General features: G+C 44.9%; 1 protein-coding gene across 1 annotated transcript in view; it reads left to right on the top strand.

Moving 5' to 3' along the window:
- Adamtsl3 (ADAMTS like 3) overlaps window positions 1-19,223 on the top strand; it is a 216,983-nt gene extending 197,760 nt beyond the window's left edge. The window contains exons 23-29 of the mRNA XM_057756193.1: window positions 4,571-4,753; window positions 5,326-5,442; window positions 9,916-10,099; window positions 11,425-11,629; window positions 13,825-13,919; window positions 18,335-18,546; window positions 19,042-19,223. Of these exons, the coding sequence (XP_057612176.1) occupies window positions 4,571-4,753; window positions 5,326-5,442; window positions 9,916-10,099; window positions 11,425-11,629; window positions 13,825-13,919; window positions 18,335-18,546; window positions 19,042-19,148 (1,103 nt within the window). The 3' untranslated portion in view covers window positions 19,149-19,223. The remainder of the gene's footprint in view (window positions 1-4,570; window positions 4,754-5,325; window positions 5,443-9,915; window positions 10,100-11,424; window positions 11,630-13,824; window positions 13,920-18,334; window positions 18,547-19,041) is intronic.

The raw sequence follows: 19,223 nt of genomic DNA, 5'->3' as shown, positions 1-19,223 counted from the left end.
TCTGAAAATGACGTCAGAAATGTAAATATTGGGATAGATAAAATTATAACCCTTTGCAAATGATATAATTGTTTACCTTGAAAAATAAAATGCAGTCTTTTTAGCACCTCTTCCATTTTAAAGATTTGGTTTTATTTGTTTTATTATGTGAATGTATGTGTGCATGTCTATTTATGTGCAAAGGCGTCCTCAGAAGCCAGGAGAGGGCGTCAGACTCCTCAAGCTGGAGTCATAGGCAGTTATGAGCAGCTAGACTTGGTACTGGGAACTGAACTCAGGCTCCCTGGAAACAAAGCATAAGATAAGGTTGAGGCTTCATAACTAATAATGAGTCTACTTGTCATGATTTGGGGGCTGGTGGTCCAAAAAAAACCTATTACAAGTAGGAATAGTACAGATTTATTAAAAGTAAGAGTACAGGCATAGCATACACTCCATGGAAACAAGGATGGAACCTAAGTGGTCCCTCTGTTTTAGGGTTCTTTAAATGATTTTAGGCAGAGGGAGAAGCAAAATTCCCAGGAGCAGGGATGTGGTGGATTCTTATCCTGACTGACAGATGGATTGTTACCTAACTTTGATCTGTGTATGTACAGGTTATATGTCCTATATTGTTAAGTACCGGCCCCTCCATCATGCAAAGACGAGGTGGTGAATAGAGGGTTTCCCTGATAGATCAGTTCAGTCAATACAGATTTAAGTTGATCTTGTATAAACCGCTTTCGACCAGGGATTCCCTCACTACAACTCACCCACTCTTACTTTTAATAAGTCTGGGATGGTGGCTTACCTTGTTTTCAAGAAGTTGGTCTGGCCTCTGATGGGATGGAAGGATTGTTCTAGAGAGGTAGACCAGGATCAGGTGGCAAGGAGAGGAGGGGCACTGGGGGTAATTGTTACCTTTTTTAATTGAACACCTACCAAAATTAGAGTGATGGAAACAAGATAAATAAGGCTCATAACTTTCTCTAAGTTGATAGCAATCAATAACTACTATACATATTCTATATGTATTACATATGTATATACATATGGTCTTGTTTGATACCACAGCCAAACCTTCCAACAACTATAAGAGGGAATTTATTGAGAAATGCATTAGAGCTACCTACATTCTGGTTAAGAGATGTTCTGAATCTAATTACATGGCTCTGAATCTCATTTTCTGTGTTTAATAGCTGTGACCTTAGGAAAGCTCGACTTTTCTAAAAATATCTGTGTCCGTGTCATTTGCGTGGTCCGGCTGTTTGGGGTCAGTCTAGCTTTCTCAACACCGTTTGATGTCTATCAATGTGTTCCTTTTGTACGGCGGCTGTAGCAAAAGACTACAAACTTCCAGGCTGAAGACACCACTAATTGATTATAATACAGATCAATAGGTCCGTCAGTGGAGTGTGGCTGAGCTGACTGCTCTATCTGGAAGTTCAAAGGTCAGGTGAGGGTGTTATTGAGGGTGAATCCCTGTCTGGGGGCTCTGGGATTTCATCCCCTTGCTGTTGTTGGCAGAATTTAGCTCCTCATTGCAGAACTCAAGGGCCCACTTGCTTGTTAGCGTCAGCTGGAGGAAACTCCCTGATCTTCCAGGCTACCTGCGTTTCTTGGCTCACGGAGCCTTTCTTTTACACTCATTGGGGGAAGACGGTGCCCCGCATCATGTCCTTAGGCCTTGTCACCCCTCCTCTGTTCTGGTTTTTAGCTCTAAGCACCTCACTGCTTTTCTGGTCTGCAGGACTCACTGCACAGAATCGGTCCATCTGTACAATCATCCTCTTTTAAGGCCATCTGACTTGAAAACTTAGACAAATCTGCAAAGCCCCATCACATCGGTACTTATGTTACAGTCCTGGGATGCGGACTGTAACGTAAGGGGTCCAATCAGAGGATGAGAGTCTTGAGGCAACACTTTTGGAAATCCGGCCATCACACACAGATGGCACAAAGACACAGGATTAAAGATGAAACCCCAGAGAGCCGCCAACTCGGACTCGGGTGTTAAGGCCCTCAAATATTACATCTAAACACGATAACATTCCTGTTCTCATTTCGCATTCCTTCTGCACTTAAGGCTGCTGGAATCCAGCATGAGGTCCAAAGTTAACAAAATACCAGATGAGAAGGAGAGCAGCACCGCCCTCCCACCCCAGGCTCCAACCTGTCCAGTCTGTGCCTACTTCTTTGAGCATCAATTGCATCTCTCTCTCTCTCTCTCTCTTTTTTTTTTTGGAAAATATATTCTTTTTTGTATAAATACATCCTGACTGCAGTTTCCCCGCCCACCACTCCTCTGAAGTCCCCCCACCTACCCTCATCTCCAAGATCTCCCCCTCAAGTTTTCCAGTTTCCCTTCAGAAAAGAGCAGATCTCCAAGAGACAACAGCCACGCATGACAAGACAAGATACAGTCAGACAAGGCAAGAGCCGTCACTTTGAAGCCAGACAAGGTAACCCAAGAGGAGTCCCAGCTGATGATAAAGGAATTAGAGATGTACCCGCTCCCACTGTTAGGAGGGCCCACGAAACACCAAGCTAATAGCCATAACATATACGCCGAGGGCCTGCTGCAGACTCCTTGATGCTGCTTCAGCACTTGTGAGCTCATATGTGTCCTGATTAGTTGATTCAGTGGGTCATGTTCTCCTGCTGTCCTCCATCCCCTCTGATTCCTGTCATCTTTCTGTCCCCTGTCTCTGGGGGAAGGACCCCATGGAGACTTCCAGTTTATACTGTCTCTTCACATAATATCTGACTATGGGTCTTTGCATTTGCTGCCAGAGGAAGCCTCTCTGGTGGTGACTGGACAAGGCACAGATCTATGAGTATAGCATCATTGGAAACCATTTCATTGGGTTTTTTTGGGTTTTTTTTTCTTTTTGGCCAGTAGTGTTTGGTTCTACCCTAGGTCATTGGACTATCCAGTCTCTGATTCCTGAACATCCAGGTAGTGTAGGGCATGGGCTCCCACTTGTAATATGGGCTTTAGGTTAAACCAGACGTTGCTTGGCCAATCCCACAAGTTCGAGGCCACCATTTCTCCAGCACATCTTGTGAGGGTTTTGTGGCAGGGTTGATATCCAGTTTTCTCTTTTGGAAGCCTGCCAGTACCTTCCCATGCCAAAGAGACTAGAATGGAAGGGTGAAGGTTCATTGTAGGCACCAGCTCAACCTCTCTATGTTCAGTGAGCAGTATGGATGCTGTCCTTAGCAGTGGAACCCTGCTGTCAGTTTTTGGGAGCAGCCCTCTGTCCTAGCAACATCCTGGGTTCTTTAGGGATCTCCATGGGAACCCCTTGGCCAACAACTTAACCAAATTCAGCGCAGTCCCGTCACCAGCAACCTTGCCTGGCTGCAAACAATGGCCAGTTCAGACTCCATGGCCTCCATTACTAGCCCTCCTCACTAGGGCCACCCTCATAGATTCCAGGAAGTTCCCACTGCATGAGGTCTCCACCCTCCCCCCACCTACATGTATGTCCTCTAATTCCGCTGTCTCTTCCTGCTTTCTCTCTTTAAAAAAAAAAAAAAAAAAAAAAAGCAACACAAAACAAAGCAAAAGCAAAACTCTTGGGTCTGATGTAATGCTTCACTCCAAGTATCAATCTGTAGTTTCTGCGTGTACATACGACATTTCTAAGTCAATCGGGTGTTTCTTTTCTTTTCTTTTTTTTTTTTATTGGTTTTTCGAGACAAGGTTTCTCTGTAGCTTTGGTGCTTGTCCCAGAACTAGCTCTTGTAGACCAGGCTGGCCTCGAACTCCCAGAGATCCGCCTGCCTCTGCCTCACAAGTGCTGGGATTAAAGGCATGCGCCACCACCGCCCGGCTCAATCAAGTGTTTCTGAAGACACACAGCTGATTCCCTAAGAGACTTGAATGGTCAACTTGGTAGAGTGGATGGAACAAGCAGTGCCGGACTCCTGAGGCTTAGCAGAGTCCTGGGCTATAAGATGGAGCACACAATAACCACCTCCTAGGAGGGAGGAGTGACAGTGAGAATTTGAAAGAGCCACCAGGCTCTTGGGCCATGCCTTCTACCTGCTACAAGGCACTTTGGGCTTGCTGTTATAATAGTGGTGAGATGATTTCTGCAGAAAGCCATTCCGTGTTCTCCCCTTCAGAGCACTTTAGGAGGAGAGAGATCCCTCAAACCAGCTGCCTCGTTCAGTCCCAGGCACCATTGAGGCACCTTTCACTCTTAAGAATCAAGGGAAATTGCTCTGAGTTTCAGTAGCCCAGCAAAAATGTGAATACTTATCAAGATGTGGTTGAAGCAATGTCTTCAGGTCTTCCGTCATCCTCTGTGCCACCGTCTCCTTTGCAAACCACTTCCCCACTGACTTGTCCAACTTAAAATCCCTTCCATTCCCAGAGTGAGGCAGTTTCACTGGCGCCTGTCCCGTAGCATCATACGGTTTCTCATGCATATGCCATACAAACTCAATCAGCCCTTTCCGATTAGCTATGCCTTCCCCAGCTCCTGACGTGTGCTCCAAACACTAAATGGTATTTGTCTCACCGTTCTGTGGCCCTGTTCCTAAAGGAGTTGCCTTTGTCATATTTGTTTTTGTTCCCAAGGTGTCCCTCAGCCTCATGTCACTTGGTTGAAGAGAGGAGGATCTCTGAGTGATAATGTTTCCTTGCTTTTCAATGGATCCCTGTTGTTGCAGAGTGTTTCCCTTGAGAACGAAGGAGCCTACCTTTGCACAGCCACCAATGCTCTTGGGAAAGCGGTGTCAACCTCTGTGCTCCACCTGCTGGGTGAGTGTCCCATTCTCATTGTTCCTGATAGGCACAGGGCCAGGACTTGAGGACACTGGAGTCAAAGTGTGAATGACACGGGTGTTTCACGGTTCTCACCCCTGCCACCACCGCCTACTTCTAGTAAGTCCCTTCTAACACCCTGTCACACCAGTCCTCAGAAGGTGGTGACCATGAAGCTGCTCTTCTTCTCAAGCAGCATGCCTTTTTCTGCCCAGAATTAAGACTTTACATGTCCTGCTTCTGTGACTAATTAACTCTCAACCCTGATGTATGTGGGTGCTGGACTGAGGTCTGTTTTAGTCAAGATGATTTCTGGTCCTATGAAATGTACTTATGCACACACACACATGCACTCACTCACAGACAGGCAGACTCGGACACACACCCATCAAGGCACACACGCATGCACACACACCCCTACTTCCAGACCTGTGTGAGCCAAAGCATCCAGGCACACGCAGCGTTCTGTTAGAAAAAGTTCCTCTCCACGGCTGTCTTCAAGAACACTCAGCGGAATGGGAAGTTGAGGGCTTTCGCTTGGTAAGACGTGTTACACATTGTTTCCTCAGAACGAAGAGGACTGGGCAGTAAGACTGTGTTTCCTAAGGCTCAGAAAAAGCGTGTTCTCCAGGCATCCAACGGCAGAGCAAACAGCAACAACTCAACTGGAGAGCCCCTGCCTCAAGGTTTGGAAATTTGACTGTTTACAGGCTTTCCTTTCTGGGGCATGTATTTTTTGCTGGGTGACTCTATGATTTTCTCTTTGCAGTCTGTTTCTGATCATTTACTCAAGCTTTTTCCTTGCTCCTCAGCCTTTGGTAGTTCAATCTATTTCTTTCCCAGTGGAACAGGTTTTGCAGTGAGACAGTTAACAGAGCTCATATTCTTAATACACGTCATTGTTTGTGATGATGGCTATATTGATTTTCCAGCTTCCAAACTATCATTGCCTGAATAAATACCAACAGAAGGAAGTTCTCCATGAGTGGTGGGATTCATTCTTTCATTTTCTAATTCACACACAAATTTCCCATACATCCCAACTTCTCATATACTGCTCCGTGATCCAAGGAACTGCACCAGGTATTCCAAGCTTGTAACCCACTTCAGAAGGCCAAGGGAAGTAAGGTAGGGGTAAGAAAGTCAGAAAGGACAGTCAGGAAAACGGATGACACTCTCAGCTCCTGGTTTCTCAAAAGTGGGTTATGATGGCCCAAAGACAGACCAAAACTACTGTCAAGCCACATGCTTTACTATGTGGACTAGTTAGAGCTATGATGTCCTTTCGGGATTTGAAATTCTGAGGGGTTCCTCGCGGCTGAACCACGTGTCACGTAGGACATAATCTTGTATATAGGGGGTCTAGAAGATATAGTGTCTATGAGCCATGCTTCCTGATATTCAAGGGAGAGGATAGGAGGGGTAAATGGTGGTAAGCTGTCCATCAACACTACACCACGTTACTGATAACGTCACTACTTAAGACATTTAGATGTAATACTCTCATTATTACAGTTAATTATGTATTCATTTGGCATTCAGTGATAAGTGCTGAGCACTTGTTTTTTCTAGGGCTGCTGCCCTACAGTCTTGGTCGTGAAAAGTTTGCAGTCCAAGAGGGAGACACACATGTGGACAATTCTTCTGGGGCAGTGTAGAGGATACCATGAGAAAACATTGCCACAGTGCAAGGGCGTTGCTGAAGAAGAGGCCCAGCTTCTTTCTGGAAGAGCCAACTAGATTTTCATGTATGTCATGACATGTGTTCTGGGAAGAGAAAGAAGGACCCTCTGATAAGAGAAACTAGAATGTGAGAAAACATTTAGATCCTGTATGTGCCATGGGCAAAAAGACCGTGAGAACCCCTGCAGCAAATAAAACATCAGCTGTTCACAAAACCGATGCTACTGGAAGGCCGAGCCTTTTTGTAGACGACACTGGCTTATTGGGTCTATCTCTGACATTTTAGCACCTTGTACCCAGACTTGTACCTACACAGAAATGTATACAAATACATAAATGTACCTGCTTCAAAGTGTGTCAGCCCTTCAGTGACAAATTAGGCTATTATTTTATAGAGAATTATTTGTTCATCAATGTTGCTTCAACTTATATATGGCATACCTCACGTTGAACAGGACAGCATGTATGACTTTGGCCTTCCGGTAGGAAAGATGAACAGGAAATAAGTAAACAAAAATGTGTTTATTTTTCCATAGCTAAGCACTAAGGAGAAAATGATCAGATCAATAGCTACGTAATGTTTGGTAGTGACTGCTTTGGGGAAGGTAGTCAGGACAGGCCTTCTGGGGAGAAGGAGGCGAGCCTGGACCTAATAGAGGAGGCAGAACCCTCTGTGCAGCAGGCTGAGAAAGAGGTATTCCCAGAGGAGGGTTAATCAGCGTGAACTGCACATGGAGAGTAGTGTGGTGTGCTTAAGGAACAAAATGAGCATGCATGTACTGAGGGCACAGGAGGGGAAGGGAGTTGCTAAGAACCAACCACCCAAGCCTTCAAGAGTCAAGTTAAAATGTCAAGAGTTAGCAATGCGTTTCATATGTGAGTGTCAGGCTGCGATGTACTTTGCAAACGCAACTGGAAAAACATTGGCAGAGCCTATTTCCTCATTCTAATGATCTCCCACCTGACTGATTTCCGTCTGTCTTCAGCGGGACCTATTTCTGATGAAAAACTGCATGGAAAACATACAAAACTCCTTCACACTAACAGAGACCACCAGTCCCTAGCTACCAAACAGTACACAAAAGTCCTAACAGACTCTTCATTAAAAGCGACAATACAAGTATGCTGTGTGGCCCCATTCCTGGGGAGATTCGAACAAATGTCTGCTCACCACAGATAGGGAACTGGCAGAGACCAAAGTAAGGATAACAACGAAGTGGAGCTTGGTGAGCCAGAGTTAACTTACGGGAGTATGGGAGAGGCCTACTGCAGGGATAGGAATGACTCAAAGGGACCCGCAACACTGAAACCCGCCATCCCCCAATAGGGTGACTGCTTGTGACATCTGGGACCTGGGAGCTCACTGCAGGACTTTCAGGCAGCCCAACCGTCTGAGTATCTCTTCAGGCAGCCTGACTGATATGAGCCTCCTCAGCAGGCCTTACTGCTACTATAGACTTGGGGAAGGAGGAGTTCTCCGCATCTCATTGGTTTCAGTGCCTTAAGTCCCTTTAGGAGCTCTTGGGTCTCACTGAGCCTTGGAGGAAATTGCTACACAAGGAGGCACTGGGAAAATGCAGATCAAAACCAGGCAATGCATATTCATGCCTACTAGAATAGCTGAAAGCAAAACCACGAACTAAATTCCAGGGAGTGATCTTTCAACTAAAGCTTCCCTCTGATGGTGAGCTGAGACCACACTGGAAGACTATTGGACACTTTGTAGTCACACACACACCCATCCTGATCCAGAAATTCTTCTCACTGGTATTCATTCAAACTGAGCAAAAACATGCTCACAATAAAAGGTTTGAGGGCTGTCGTGATAGCTGTTGACAGCAGACTATGGCGTATTGAGAAATGGTGTATTAGTTAGCAATAAAGGGAGATGCACTGTTGATACTCCCAACGACATGAGTGTATCCCCAAACATAGTATACTAAGCAAGGAAAGCTAAATACAGAAGCCCAGGGAGAAGCAAAGTCAAGTTATACTAATAGGGTTTTTTTTGTTTTTTTTGTTTTGTTTTGTTTTGTTTTGTTTTGTTTTGTTTTGTTTTAACGTGGTCACCTGAGAGGGGAAGGGGCTGATTGGAAAACGGCACAATTAAAGTTTTAGGATGCTAAAAAACATTCTTCACCTGCTGTGGATCACAGAAGAAGAGTTTAGGTAATTGTGAAGCTCATAAAATTGAGATCTCAGCACTTTCTATTACATAAATTATACCTTCAATAAATGCCCAGTCGTTTTAAAGAAAGGCACATGCACCCTGCCTTGCACTGGTACCCAGAGTTAAGCACTGCGGGTTCCAGTCTCCCTGACACATAACAGACACTAGGCAACTTACTTAACCTCTTTCAGTCTCTCCACCCCTGTAAATAAAAGTAAAATTAGCGGCTTCATGACAGAACATGGAAGAGTCAATAAAATTTAATTTTTAGTGTCTAACCCACTACCTGTTCACCATGGAGAGTCTCAGTACATAACCACATTGAAAAACAAACTGTTTTTTTTTTGTTTTTTGTTTTTTTTTTTTTTTTTTGTTTTTCGAGACAGGGTTTCTCTAAACTGTTTTTAAATAAACTATGATTCTGAAAGTCCAGCTGAGGTATGATTTATGGTTCTGCTCTGCAAAAGATGCCACGTGCAATTTAAGGTGAAAACTCAAAACCCAGAATGGAAAAGACTAAGTTTTGGAAGCCATTCCGTTCTGTGAGAGATCATGTGGACACAGCTGGTAGCGATCAGTTATTCAGCATCATTGCAGGGAAATTTGGCATTCTCTGTGGCCGTCCACAAACCTGTCATCATCGCGTCCTGCCTCATCGTCTACCGCGTGTCGGCCAGGAAGCGTAACACAAAAGCTGTGCCTAACTGAGGGCACTTGGCTTCTCCTCCTCTAAAGGAAACCCCATTCTTACATTTCCAGTTGTCTCCAGAGCAAATCATTTATGCAGTTTTAGTTCTGATGTGATGTTTGGGTGAAGAATTTGTGAAAAAGTAAGGGTGGGGCTCAAATGCATCTCACCTTACTGCTTAACTCCGGGTCCCTGGTCCTTCTGATAAATCCTCTTCCATCTCTGCCCGATCTGCTTTTGGAAAATGGACGACATTAGGGCATCCCCTGGAGAGGCCTTTCCTCCCTTTTGGCTTTGCTCAGAGAACGCTGGGGAAGGACTGGCCGCCCGATGCCTCCTTCCTTTCTCCTGGGTTTTTCTGGTAGACCTAGCTGGCTATCTCCCAGGCTGAGCTCCAAGGAGCCCATTCTGATTGCTATTTCCAGTCAGCAGGTACAGTAGAAACTCAAGAGAAAGTAAGCTTCCCCTGTGCAATGGCCTTTTCTGTGTGGGCTGCCTAAAATGCAGGTAGGTAGCTAAGCCCAAAATGGTTCATGGTGTTCTTTTGCCCTGTTGCCTCCGGCGCATCATCTTTTCTTATTTGGGATTGTTGATGACATTTCATTTCCTTTTCTGCAGAGCCTTTTTGGGAACCTGGTAACTGGACGCATTGTTCTGCCACCTGTGGCCCCCTCGGGGTCCGCCTTCAGAGGCCACAGTGTGTGATGGCCAGTGGGCAGGAAGCAAGTGAAGCCCTCTGTGGGCCTCACAGGAAGCCGCTGACTGGGTTTCAGTCCTGTAACACCCGGGATTGCCCGGCAAGGTATGTTATGTTTAGTCATTGTCTTACCAGTACACTAGATTTTACTGGTTTTGAAAGACACAATAGGGGCTGGAGAGACAGCTCGGTGGTTAAGAACACTGGCTGTTCTTCCAGAGGACCCAGGTTCGAGTCCCAGAATCCCCATGGCAGCTCACAACCATCTGTAAGTCCGGTTCCAGGGAAACTGACACCCTCCTCTGGCCTCTGCAAGCACCAAGCACACACATGGTGAATTGACATACATGTAGGTACAACACCCATACACATAAAATAATATAAAAAGTTATTTTTTAAAAGGCACGGTAATTTGTATTGGGTAATAGCTCAGTAGCTATACTCAGAGAAAGGGTTAATGTGAAATAAATGACTGAATGTCACATAGCCTATCAGAGATTTGATCCAATGACACAAAAGTAAATAATAAAAAACAACTGACAAACGAAGAGGTGTTTTTGTATTTTTGAGTTCAGATCTGTGAGGCAGGAATGATTTTTCAGCCCTAATTTTCTGATTAAAAGATGGCTAGTCAGGGCTAGAGAGAGAACTCAGTAGTTAAGAGGCTTATTGCTCTTGCAGAGACCCTCAGTGCCCAGCAGCCATGTCTGTGGGCTCACAGCTGCCTGTAACTCCAGTTCCAGGAGGTCTAATGCCCTCGTCTGCACCCATAGCATACACACACATACACACACATGCACACACACACACGCACACACACACATGCATGTGCTCATGAACTCATGCATGCACACACACATGTAAACCCATGAACACAGACATAGTCGTGCAGATACACACGTACACACTACTAAAAATGATAGATTGTTTTAAAGAGAACCCTACTGGTGCACAACTCCATTTCCTATAGAAATGTCCACACTGCAGGCAGTTGCCCATGCCTCAGAAGTCTTTGAGAAGCAAAATTACTGTGTCAGACACAACAACTCCTTTGAGGCATGTCCTTGGAAGGACTGTCAATGTTGCAGACATTCTACCTGTCATGTCTTTTAGTAACTGCTGTCATTCCTAAATGGAATACATCCTACTAAGGGTCACCCTGGCGAAAGCGTAAATCTCACGCTGCGAAGCCACAGGGAAGTGTGTGCACTGACAGTTGTAGGGGGCACACTCATCACTACATTGGTTCCCTCCACCTAGGGACACTGCTGTTCCCTCAGGAGAGGGGAGGAGGAAGACTAGAAGTCACCTACACTGCAGCCTTGCCCTGGAGAGGCATGTGACTCCCCAGACCCCATCATAGTGTTAAGATCAACAAATGAGCCTTCATGTGACAACCCTTTCTAAGGCTCTGTAGCTTTTGTTCCTAGGTGGTTTACGAGTGTGTGGTCCGAGTGTTCTGTGTCTTGCGGCGAAGGATTTCACAGTCGGCAAGTGACGTGCACACAGACAAAAGCCAATGGGACTGTACAGGTGGTGTCCCCAAGGGCGTGTGCTCCCAAAGAGAGGCCTCTGGGGAGAAAATCATGTACGGCCCGTCCGTGTGTTCAACAGGCCATCGACCCGGGAAACCAGGTAACCTTAGGTGTTGGCAGTGTTATCTGTAATCACCTCTTTGTTACGCATGAACTTTAGAATTATTTGAGAACATCTAACTTGAATTTCAAGCAACAGTGTACCACTGGGGCAGGAATCGACATGAAATCCGGAGTCTAATTACTGCACAGAACCAGATCAATTGATCGGTGACTTAAAGTTCAAGGCAGTTTTGAAGAAACTAAACAGCATAAAACCACAAAATGTTTTTTGAAGGAAACTGAAGAAAATCTAAAGAAATAGAAAGATTTCCTATGTTTGTGGCTGGCATGGATACTAACACCAACACTCTCCAAATTTATCTAAAGAGTCACAGCAGCCTCTCCCAGAAATTGGCAAGATGAATCCAATCTAAAATCTGTGTGGACCTAAAAATAATCAACAATATCCAAAACAAGTCTTCTGAAATAGAGTAAGTTGGAGGGTCCACACTTGTGATTGCAAAACTTTCTACAGCACAGGGCTGTTCTACAGAACGGAATCCAGAACTTGTAGTAAGGAAGCCACTAGTTTGTTCCTGGCCACTTAGCCCCAAAGTAATCACACAGTAATCACTGTATTATTTAAATCACTGCTTGGCCCATTAGCTCTAGCTTCCTATTGACTAATTCTTACATCTTAATTTAACCCATTTCTATTAATCTGTGTATCACCATATGGTTGTGGCTTACTGGCTAAAGTTCTGGCATCCTCTGGCAGCTCCATGGCTTCTCCCTGACTCCACCTTCCTTCTCCCAGAATTCAGTTTAGTTTTTCCCCACCTACATAAGTTCTGCCCTATCAACAGACCAAGGCAATTTCTTTATTAACCAATGGTATTCACAGCATACAGAGGGGAATTCCACATTAAGAACTAAAGCATTTGAATCTTGGTCAGATTGACAAAACCGTCCATTGAAGAAAGGACTATTTAATTCTGTGATGATTAGTCTCAGTTGCCAACATGCTGGGCTTAAGAAAGCCCCCCCACCCCATACTTGGGGTTGTATCTGTGATAAAGTTTCCAGAGATTAATTAGAGGGATGAGGCTTCTCCTGAATGTATGCAGCTTCCTCCTATGGGCTGGGGTCCCAGAATGGGTACAAAAAAGAAAAGGGAGAAAGCCAACTTAGATCAGGCATCCTCCCTGATTCCTGATCCTCTGAGAGCTGACCTCATTCCTGCTGCCACTGCTGCTTGCTCTTGACACCTGCCCTCCCTAGCCAGAAGGACGGCATCCCCTGGACCATGAGGCAAAATAATTCTTTCCGCCCTTGGGTTGTTTCCTGTCAGCAGCTGATCTCAGCGATCACCACAGGAAACGACACCCTTTTAACAAATGCTTCAGGGCAACTGTGCAGCCACAGAAAAGCATGAAGTCATGCTCCCTGCTTACAGGAAGTACAGACACCGTGAAATCCATCAAAGACTCTTAGGAGCCAACACTGTAAAATGTTTAGAAGAAAAACGTAGGCATCATTCTTTACACTGTAGGAAATGGCATTTTACACAGAACACCAAATAAATAGATGAAACAAAAATGAAAACCTTGAATAATATCAAAATTGTTGATGATTTTATGGCAGGTGAATTAAAGCCCAATAAAGTATTGCTATAACATAACAAGAGTGTATGAGAGATATTGGCTAAGTAAAGTAAGAAAAATAAAGAAAATCAAAGAGTACACTTAGAGTATATACTAAAGAATTCTGACCTGACCAGAGAGCTCATTCTAACAGTAATAAAAAAAAAAACCAGACTTTTCCATGCATGATATGATTATGAGGAAAATGTAATGGGTGTCACAGCTGTTCAAAATTCAAGGGCTGCAAATCAAGCTTGAGTTGTTTCTCCTGTGGCTACACTTGTATTAGCATAGGTACCTCCATCTTTTGCTCATAGCAAATAAAAAAACAAAACACACATGCACAAAAACCCCAAAACAAATCAAACATGGGCTTCACTATTTGTTTTAAATATAGCTGTTTCCATACTTAAACTTAATCAAGGCAGAGTTTATCCCATCCTTCGCCCTTCATCCCAAGGTGGTCTGGGTTTCAGGGATAAAGTGTGGGAGGAGGGTAGGTCTGTCTGCAGAGCTGTCGTTGGACCCCTTCACCTCTGTCCAGATCTCAGTACCTACGGTGCCTGAGCCTGCAGGGCATGTGAACCGCTGCACTGTGCTTCTGTTCTAGTGTCCTGGACGCTGCATGGGCCACACCATGAGGATGCAGGGGCGCCACACACCCTGTGCCCACAACGGCTCCAGCTCTGACTGTGAGGACAGGAGGTACTGACCCCAGCCTGGTGCGGCATGCACCTTCCCTTGCGCCTCCAGGGACCAGCACTGCCTGATGTGGGATTATTCCTAGTTTCTGCCGCTTCTCATAATTGAAAACTCATATTCAATTATGATTTACCCAATATCATCCTCGATGGTATACATTATACTAAAATATGGCCAATAAGCACTACTCACAATGACAGCAATTTGGATGTTAAATAACAAGAGAAAAATAACTCTAAAGGGAAAATGTGGCACCTCAAATAGATTTATAAACACATACACATATATGTATATATGTGCATTGTGTATGTATATATACATTCATATACATATATGCGCTACATATATGACATGTGTGCCATATGTTTTGTGTATAGTGTGGCATGTGTGTGTATATATGTAATGTGGCATGTATACATGTGTATATGTATGTTTGTATGTATGCGTGTAAGTATGTATATTTGCTCAAGCCTAATATTTCACTTGGGTTTGCAGCTTACATTTTCTCATTTTCAATGAGTGATTTATTCCTATTTAGAAGCTGTGCTGATTTGGATATTAGTATAAAGATTTAGCAGAGATTTAGTTTTTAAGGGGCTGTTCGCTTTTCTCTTGCGTGAAAGTCCGCGTGGACGGGTGGTAGAGTAGAACTTGACTCACGGGAGCACGGGGGGGCCAGACTCCACCTGCTGATTCTCCTACCCTAGAAGACAAACTCCCAGCAATCAGCAAGCGTGAGGGAACCTGCAAGTTATACAACCGCAGGGGATTTTTATTCCATTGTTCTTTTTTGTATGACCTGGGACTAGCTACCTGTCTACATCTGCAAACAGAATGCTATCATGCTTGTGATCCTGAATTTAAGCTGTTCCAATGTGAGCATAGGATCAGCACCTAAACAGTCCTGGTCATTGCGAACACTCCATATCTAATTCTTTCTTACTGCTCCACATCCTGAGCCCTGCTGAAGGAAGTGGAATGACCTTGATGTTCGCTTGGCTACTCTTGTGAGCCTGCAGTCTGGTTTGGCAGCATAGAGCCAGCAGTATTTCCTATTCCCACAAGGTGATTTCAAGCCAGAATCATTCTCCTCGAATGGAAAATGTTTGTAGCAGCTGCCCCCATTCTCAGCAGACAACTCAGTTTCCTACTTTCCTGAGAAGATGGAGACCACACACAGATGTGCCCCGTCCCCGATGTTTCCCTCTGCAGTCGTAAAGACATGTTCACAACACAAAAGCACATATGGAGGGAGCCTTTTATTTTAACATACTATACATACTTTTCTGAAACTTGATTTTATATTTAAGAATATATTATAAACATGCTCTATCTCAGCACACATTGGCTTTCTGTAAGTATGATGTTTAATATTCCATTATGTCCATGATGGTATATTGTTTCAATCTGTGCTCTTGCAAACAGATGCTGCAATAAATGTCTCAGAATGCCTGTGTCTGTATGCTCAGTTGCATTTTGATGGGGTAGATATTTAGAAATCAAAGTGAATTCATAAGCATACTTCCAAATTACCATCAAACTATCTAAACAATATGAGTTATCTGCATTTTTATTAACATTAGATAGGTGTTTAATCTTTTAATTTTTAAGTAAATATGATAGGGTTCTTTCCTGTAACTCTTTATATGCATTTTGGATTCCTTGTGCTGTGTGTGTGTGTGTGTGTGTGTGTTTCTCCACCATCACCAAACTTGACCAAAGCATCATCATCTCTTACCTGGTCCAGCCTCACAGCCATCCTGTTGGTCTCCCTTTCTCCATCCTTCTTTGTTCCAGGACAGTCTCCAGGCTACAGAGCAAGGCGGTTGTCCCAATGCAAACCTAGTCAGCTACTACTTGACATGCTCCTAGGGCGAAGGCTAATCAAAGTGTTTAATGTGAGGCTACACACTCAACTCTACTTCCACCTTCTTCACTGAATTCTCCTCTCTCTCTCTCTCTCTCTCTCTCTCTCTCTCTCTCTCTCTCTCATATTTATACACTCCTCTTCCCTCTCTTTCATATAGATGATATAGCAAAATCATATATATGTGTGTGTGTATGTGCATATCTATCATCTATCTATCTATCTCTATCTATCTATCTATCTATCTATCTATCTATCTATCTATCTATGAATAGATATTCTTTAAGGATTTGTAGGAAGCTGACCTCTGCAGTGGGAGACAGCCAGGGAGTGTGCAGTCTGCCCTGTTGGTCAAAGTGACTCAACTTTGGGGCGTTAAGATTTATATCATCTGGGGAAAACAAAAGAAATTTACAGGACAATCCTCTCTGGCCCCTCTTATAACCAATCAGGTGGAATGTAGCGGTTCCCAGTTAAACCCTTGATGGTGTCTCCGCCTACTGGTGAATCCAAGCATTGCGCCCGCATTGTATAACACTCCCCTTCACAAGTCAAGTTTCCACAAATGTCTCCTCCATTTTCTTATACATCCTGGGATATTTCAACATTCCTTAGAAGAGATGCTGTACAAACTGTAATCTAGTCCCAGGAATGACCGGAGAGTCCAGTGGGGCTGCTGGCAGATCAGGGGGGGCTGGACCTGGAGAGTAGGAAGTCTGCAGCTTTGGTTTTCTTCTCTCATCTCTGCAGCTTTTCGTGTTTGCTTTATTATTGGCTTTTTCTAAACAACCTTCGACCTCTCTGTCAAACAGTATCTATGAGGCAGACACTGTTACCCCAAGCTCCGCTTCTTGTTCCACATCTTCCAGATTTCAAAGAGAAAGACAACCAGTGAAGCACCTTAGGTGAGGACCAGGGACAGAGTCTGACTCCTGTCTTACAAATGTACCTCCCACGGTACGTCCTAGGGAACAAGGACAAATCCCTCAGGGCATGTCTGCTGAGCCACTGTCCGCTGAGGTCATTATCTTCCCAACATCAGAAAACACCGAGTTTCTTTTCCATTTTAGATCCTGCTTCCCAAATAAATTAATCTTTGTAACCACTGAAGACAGATCATCACATGGCCTAAATGTGAGCATGAGCACACACCCAGGGGCAGGCAACCTTGCAGGCCTGTCCATTCATGCCCAGCTGAGTGTCTGGGGACTTATCAACAGCTGCGTAAGGCTTGTTAACAATTGAAGTGGCTTATCGAGGCCATTGTAATAACTCTCTTCCTCTCATAGATTGATTTGCTCCAGATTACAGTATGTTCTTGCTTTGATTTTGGATGTCGGAGGGCCAACGTTAACTTGATGTTAGAGATCCCTGGGAACATGCAGCTCTTTGGCCATGCCTTCCTTGTCAGGTCATGTTTCCGAGGAGATACTAAGCTGCTAAGTATTGGGTAATGGTTGTTACTCTAAATTGTATGGTATAAAAGCAGGGGACATATGTGTGTGTGTGTGTCTGTGTGTATGTGTGTCTGTGTGTGTGTCTGTGTCTGTGTAGCGGTGTTGGGGACTGAATCTAGGGCCTTGTGCATACTAAGTGATCTACCACTACATATATGTGTGTGTGTGTGTGTGTGTGTGTGTGTATGTGTGTATGTATACTATACCTATGCTATATATACTATATATCCTACCTATATCCATATATATATACATATATGCCCATACTATATACATACCCATCTTTTTTTAAAATTTTGGACGTTCTGTAGCTGAGTCAAAACTTGGCCCTTGAGTCCTCTGACTTCAGACTCCCGAGTAGCTAGAAATACAGACCTGTGTTTCCATGCCCCACCTGAGGTCTTGGTTTTTAGATAGAACACTCCAGGATGCAGAGCCCTTGTGCTCACCATCAATGGCGCATCCACCCCTTTTCTGGTGGTGAGGATCCCTTTGCAGTGACGTCACACCCTGTTGCTTTCCCTTGCATACACCTGCATGTGAGCACTCCCCACTGGCTTCCCACACACCAGCGCTCTCTCCTTGCCTCGTCCTGTGGCATCGCAGCCACTTGCTGGCTTTCCTCGTACACTTACCTCTTCAGCCTCATTTTGGTACTGAGGGTACTTTTCACCTATTTCTATTTCATTTCCATGTGCTTAATACATTGTCTTAAATGCTATGGCCCCTTTTCTAAAGAAAGTCTTCCTCTCTTTCTTTTATCAAATACCTTTGCCAGCCTCCAGAGCCTTCCTAGCATATCCAGCAATAATGTGGGTGGACGGCAGGGTCGTTCCCGACATCTGGGGAACGGTCAAAATTCTCAGGTATCTCCTCATCTTTACTACGGCCACATTGTCCTACTGTTCTGCTTATCCTGCCATGGACAGTGCGAATCAGTTTTCCAAGGAAGCCCTGGGTGTGTGGAATTCATAGGAGGAGAAAGGGCTTGACTGATGGCAGCAAAAAGTGACACCTTCTCTCATATTCTCTCTCTCTCTCTCTCTCTCTCTCTCTCTCTCTCTCTCTCTCTCTCTCTCTCTCTCTCATTTCAGAACACCCTTTCGGAGGAACTGCACCTTGGGGTCCTGTGAGGCATGTTGGCATGTGGGGCCCTGGAAGCCCTGTACTGCAGTCTGCGGCAGGGGCTTCCAGTCTCGCAAAGTCGACTGCATCCACGTGGGGAGCTGCAAACCCGTGGCTGACAGACATTGTGTGCGGATGAAACCAGCGCCCTGGAGGCACTGTCTGGGGCCTTCCTGTGAGAGTACGTACCCCTCCCAGGTATCGCCAGCTCCCCAGAAGCCTTGTCAAAACCCAGACACTGATATGCCTACCTCCCCCCACGTCACATAGGAGGAATGGGGGCGCAGGCAGCAGCACTGATTCTCGGGGCAGCCTCTCCACACACGTTTTCCTTAGCAGTCTCCTCTAAGACTGAGCCCGTGGGCTTGTATAGGTGAGCAAATGCTATAAAATTCCTTGTAACTTTTCTAGGGGGCAAGTATGAGGCTTTCTTAAGTTTTCCAAGTGGCCCATGACCGTACAAAAAGTAAGCCCTACCCTCAACACTAAAAGAAGTAGCCTGGGTCAGAGGATCTGTGGGATCTGAATGCCACGGGAAGCCAGTTGACCAAGTGGAGAAGTGAGCCCACTGTGTTTCTGACACATAATGCCAAGCAGTTGCCCCAGGCATACCTAGCTTCCTGCTCATTCCCTAGGGAACGGCATGCTATGGATGCTTTTCTCTCTTTTTTTGCAGGAAACTGCACCGACACCACTCACTACTGCATGTTCGTAAAGCACCTTCACTTGTGCTCTCTGGCTCTCTACAGACAAAGGTGCTGCCAGTCATGCCAAGAATTATAAAGTTGGCAGGGTTGGCATGCTGCTGTGGCGAGAAAGGAAAACTATAGAGGCTCTTTCCCCCATGTCTCTGGTTCA

The sequence above is a fragment of the Chionomys nivalis genome, chromosome 23 (assembly GCF_950005125.1).
Source record: "Chionomys nivalis chromosome 23, mChiNiv1.1, whole genome shotgun sequence".
In the NCBI taxonomy this organism is placed as follows: domain Eukaryota; kingdom Metazoa; phylum Chordata; class Mammalia; order Rodentia; family Cricetidae; genus Chionomys; species Chionomys nivalis.
The sequence above is the reverse complement of the archived record's forward strand: the minus strand, read 5'-3'. Positions and strand labels throughout refer to the sequence as shown.